Genomic DNA, 5,213 nt, shown 5'->3' with positions numbered 1-5,213 from the left:
GGGGGGGGGGGGGGGGGGGGGGGTTAAAGAGTATTATGGGATGGATTCACACTTTTTTTTTAACAGCAGGAGGAAAATTTTCTTGATTCATTTTACATTATTTTCCTCATTTTTTTTTGTCTTTCTATGCATCCCTTCTCCTCTCAACTAAAAGAGAATAATAAGGTGTAGCAACCCAGTACTTTTTGGTGCTTTTAAAATCCTCTTAGAGAGCCCTAAATCCAACTAGAATAAAATATATAGACAGTCCTAGATGGCATTTGCTTGGCTACTTTTCTACTATGCTATTAATTGCCATGTTCTTGTTCGAACCTATGACCACTCATTTAGAATGGTAACCGGGATGCCATCACACTACATGTTAGTTGGCATAGGATATGAAGCTTTAGTGATCATAGAAGTCATTTCTCTTCCCCTTCCCTACTTTTGAACATTGAAATAAAAATGAGAATGAAAAAAAAAAATGAAAAGGTCATCCGTCATGCATTCAATGTGGAACTTTAATATATACAGACATATATGTATTATATACTTTTATATATTTATTTATAATTAATTAATTAATTTTTATTTATTTATTTTGATTGCAATTCCTATTACTACCAAACAAAGATACTACTTTTACCAAAAACCATTTCAATTACTAAGTACTTTTACCAAAAACCATTTCAATTACTAAGTATTTGGTTTTAATGTTTGAACCAAATGCGGAAATGCCTCTCTAATATTATTTTGAAACCCCATATGCAATACACCAAGTAAATCTACCAATTAACATATCTGAGCAATTCTTTCACATTTTTTCAGCCTCAGTGTAAAACCCTTTCATCTTGTTCCTACTACTATTTCTCAACTTAGCCCCCTAAATTAGACATATTTGTTGCAGTATTTTATATTTTTTCTTTCCTGATTTTTCTGCTTCCTTCCAACTTGCCCCAATGCCAATTTTTTTTTTTTAGTTTTCCCTTATTCTGACCAAATTATGCACCCAAAAGTATCCGAAGTTATTTATGTCCTATTCCTTAGTTAAATTCAAGTTTTGAGCTAAACTGTTTGCTTAAATCAAGTGCTTGAGCCTTGAAGCAGATGTGTTAACTGTGTTAAGTATCCTTGTATTCATCACTGATGCAAGTATCTCATCTTGTCGAGGGTCTTTTCCCTTTTGGTGTCTTCTTTTGAGCTTAACAGAAAAACTGTCTGCAGATCTCAACTCCCTGCAATTCATGTAACCTTAAAGTTGGTTTAGACTCACAGTAGGTTTGTCTCACATGCTTTCTTCCTATGTTGCAGGTACCGTGCCATTACTAGTGCTTACTACAGAGGAGCAGTGGGTGCTTTACTTGTGTACGATGTTTCTAGGCACGTTACATTTGAAAACGTGTCAAGGTGGTTGAAAGAGCTGAGAGACCACACTGACCCTAACATCGTAGTGATGCTCATTGGCAACAAATCAGATCTTAGACATCTAGTGGCAGTTCAAACCGAGGAAGGTAAGGAATTGGCAGAATCAGAAGCTCTCTACTTCATGGAAACCTCTGCACTGGAAGCCACGAATGTGGAAAACGCATTCACCGAAGTGCTCACTCAGATCTACCATATCGTGAGTAAGAAGGCCATTGATGCTGGCGATGATGGCGCCGCTTCATCTGTTCCTCCTAAAGGAGAGAATATCAATATCAATATCAAAGACCAAGGGCCTTCCGGGAAACGAGGTGGATGCTGTTCAAGCTAAATGAAGCTGCTGCACCATCTTCCTGTACATTATCATTAAATCATGATTTTCCTCCGATTTTACTTTTGTATTTTGGGTTTCTTTTGTTTGTGGGAAGGCGTGAACATTACAGTAGCCATGAGATCATGCTAAGAAGCACTTGCAGAAACTCTTCAATATATAGGCCATTTGTTCCTTCTGCCAACAGCTTTGAAGACAGCCAGACAGGTTATACATTTCATTAATATTGCAATTCTATTTTCTTCCACGTTTAAGTTTTAAGTGTTTAACTGTTATTTACTCAAAAAAAAGTGTTTAACTGTTACTTTGTTACTTGTTAAACATTTTACTGCTTGTGAAATGTCACTGTTATTGTCCAGTTTATCCTGCAGACTGGAGACTGAGCTGCTGTGACATTGAGACTCTGTTTACTTCATTTATTTTACTTTATTTTTTAGTCTTTTATTCCTCTAGTTTTTCAATTTTTATTAAACTGAAAACAACATACAAGATAAAATGTAGTTTGACCATATTTTTAGACTACAGGGTGTCATGAGTAAATTCTAATTATAGTCGACTCAATTAAGTGTTAGTCGTATTGATTTTTTCATACGAGAGGGCGTTTTGAACTTCCGACCTCTTTTAATAGATGAAAATGCACAATTACTCATGCCAACGAGTTTGGTTGACCATACTAAATATTGAAAATGCTATTTCAAGTAAAACTGAATCTATGACTTTTTTTTATGGGTTTAACTTTAACATCAAATCACAGGTGATGGATCTCATACTAGACTCGGCTTTTGCCTCGCCCGTTGATACTAATTAATTTTGTAATTGATATAAGTCAAGTACGTTTAACCATAGAGTATAGTCCGTCATAATGTCACGTCTCAAATCGTGCATGGACTAAACTCGATTAACCTGGCTGATGCCCAACAATGAGATATGTTGGAATGCACGATTAGCTCAACAAGTTAGGTGGCTAATAAGCATCAGTTAGATTATAAAAGATTCATCAATGTTACATTATTCTTTTTCATATTTCAGTGACATCGACATGAAAAGAGATTAATTTAATAGAATTTGGGACTCATTTGAAGGCAAATCTTTTAAGGATACAATTGTATATATATATATTTTTTGGATACTACTAACTCTATTGAAGAGTATTACCTCCACTGAGATTCGAACCCACCATCTCCCGTATAAAAGAAAGGGTTTGATGTCACTGGACTACAAGGTCCTTGGCGATACAATTGTATATATAATTACATGCAAAAGATTTTTTTTTTTTTTTAGTGAAGTATTAAATGAAATTGTAAACACTTTAGCTACTTCTGCCATTACTCAGGCAAACTCGATGTACTGGGATTCAGTCCCACCCGATGCTATTTCGGCTCTTATTTCGTAATCTACATGATAGCGTAAATGTAAACGGGGTCTACGATTACGCTACGGATACGTGTGTTACGTGTAGTGAAGAATGTCGCTCGGCCGGTCAGACGGTCGGTCTACCGGTCAACGACTGAGCGGTTCGAAGCTATATCGCTCTACGGGTGACGAACAGTGATAAAGAGTAAGCAGGAGAAAGACAATCGGCAAATCGCAAGTGTATTAGTGTAGTACTGATGAGTTCCCTTTCCAGTGAGGGGAATGACCCCTCTTTATACAAAGTGGATTCACTATGCACATGGTGTCTGATATGCAAGTGGAGGGCATATGGGCTGTCACTCCGCAAAGTGCGCATCGGTTTGCTCGAAGTGGTTGAGTTGCTCGAGGGGATGAAAACACGGATCCCTTGTTCCCGAAAAGTTGTTGGTCGTCACATCAAGCAACTGTTGCGCTCGTGAGCCTCCAATCCACAAGGTGTGTTGCTTCCGATCATGCGGCCGACGGACCGGGTGACCGTCGACGGACCGGTTGGGTGACCGTTGACGGACAGGTTGGGTGACCGACGGACAGGTGATTTACGGACTGACTAGTACATGTGCATATTTACCCATCACTACATATTCTTGTTTTGCTTTCAAAAAAAAAAAATGAAATTGTAAACGCAAAAGTGAGATTTACTTAATACATATTTTTAAATAATAATTACCGATTTTTTTCATCACCTAAAAATCATGAACAATTGTTTGACTTGGTATTTTCCTAATAATTAAATATTGAATGTATCAACACCTAAGTTGATGACAAGGCTTGTATTTATCCACTTGTATTTCCATATCATGATATCAAGTATCAACGAGGGGAGAACACCAAGGAAAAGCACTTTATGTTGTAGTGACATGAGATGAAAATCGCTTGCATTTTGATTCTTCCCAGACACTCCGTAACTAACACCAAAACAAAAACAAAAGAAAGAAGACAGATTTGTTGGAGTCACGTGCATTCCAATTTCTTGTTTTTCTTCCACCCCAGAATTGCTGGCTGACACTTGTAATTCCCTGTGAATCATGTGAATCATACGTCTTTCAAATTGTCTTTCCATATAAATTTTTAAAATATAAATAAAATATTCTAAATAAATAAAAGTCGTTGCCCAAATAGAGGCTAGATTTTAGGATGGACTTATGGAGAGTAGCGTTGATCTTAAGAAAATTGGGAAAAATATATAAAAGCATTAATACCACAAATAATCCTCACTATTGAATTTTGGCAAACACTTCGTTTGAGACCATCTCACGGAGACGAGTCGAGTCAAGATGAAATGTAATACTTATACTAGCAAATGTAATTCTAGATCATGAATAAAATATTTATTAATTATATGAAAAAATGCAATACTTTTGAAATAAAATATAATACTTTTACATTTTGATGTAAAAGTATTTTTTCATCAAAAGTAATACTTTTACATCCAAAAATGTAAAAATATTACATTTTGACATTTTTTATAAGTAACAAACATTTTATTCTATATTAATATTACATTTGTTAGTATAAATATGACACTTACATATTGACCCGACCCAACCCGACTCATCTCATGGATACGGATACGTGAAACGATTAACACAAGTGTGAATCTATAATTTTATACTAAATCTGTAAAGCAGTTTATTAATTAATAAAATAATAACTCGTGATTTGAATGGGAAGAGATTCTCTTTAAATAAGGTCCAAAATTCAAAAAAAAAAAATCCTTAGAATTTATATTGAGATTAGACCCAGCCCATTGAATTTAAATAATTTAAAAAGAAGAGAAGGATGGTTACCAATTCATTTAATTGAATGATTTAATATGACTATTGGTTATCAAAGCTTTAAGCATGAAAGAACAGTGCCCCTTACTATATTCCATAATTCCTAAAGTGTTTCGTCAATATCTTTGTTCGGTGCACTGTTCTTTTTTTTTTTTTTAATACTACTAACTCTATTACAAAACAGATACTGCATTGTAATAGAGTTAATAGTATTAAAAAAAAAAAAAAGAACAGTGCACCGAACAAAGATATTGACGAAACACTTTAGGAATTATGGAATATAGTAAGGGGCA

The 5,213-nt window shown here is 35.1% G+C and overlaps 1 protein-coding gene across 1 annotated transcript in view; it reads left to right on the top strand.

The window, feature by feature from the left end:
- LOC116011266 (ras-related protein YPT3-like) overlaps positions 1 to 2,102 on the top strand; it is a 4,414-nt gene extending 2,312 nt beyond the window's left edge. The window contains exon 2 of the mRNA XM_031250818.1: positions 1,291 to 2,102. Coding sequence (XP_031106678.1) covers positions 1,291 to 1,732 — 442 coding nt within the window. The 3' untranslated portion in view covers positions 1,733 to 2,102. The remainder of the gene's footprint in view (positions 1 to 1,290) is intronic.
- The last annotated feature ends 3,111 nt before the right edge of the window (positions 2,103 to 5,213 follow it).

This window comes from Ipomoea triloba, chromosome 2 (genome assembly GCF_003576645.1).
Source record: "Ipomoea triloba cultivar NCNSP0323 chromosome 2, ASM357664v1".
In the NCBI taxonomy this organism is placed as follows: Eukaryota; Viridiplantae; Streptophyta; class Magnoliopsida; order Solanales; family Convolvulaceae; genus Ipomoea; species Ipomoea triloba.
Note: the sequence above shows the minus strand (reverse complement) of the source record. Positions and strands in the feature narration are given on the sequence as shown.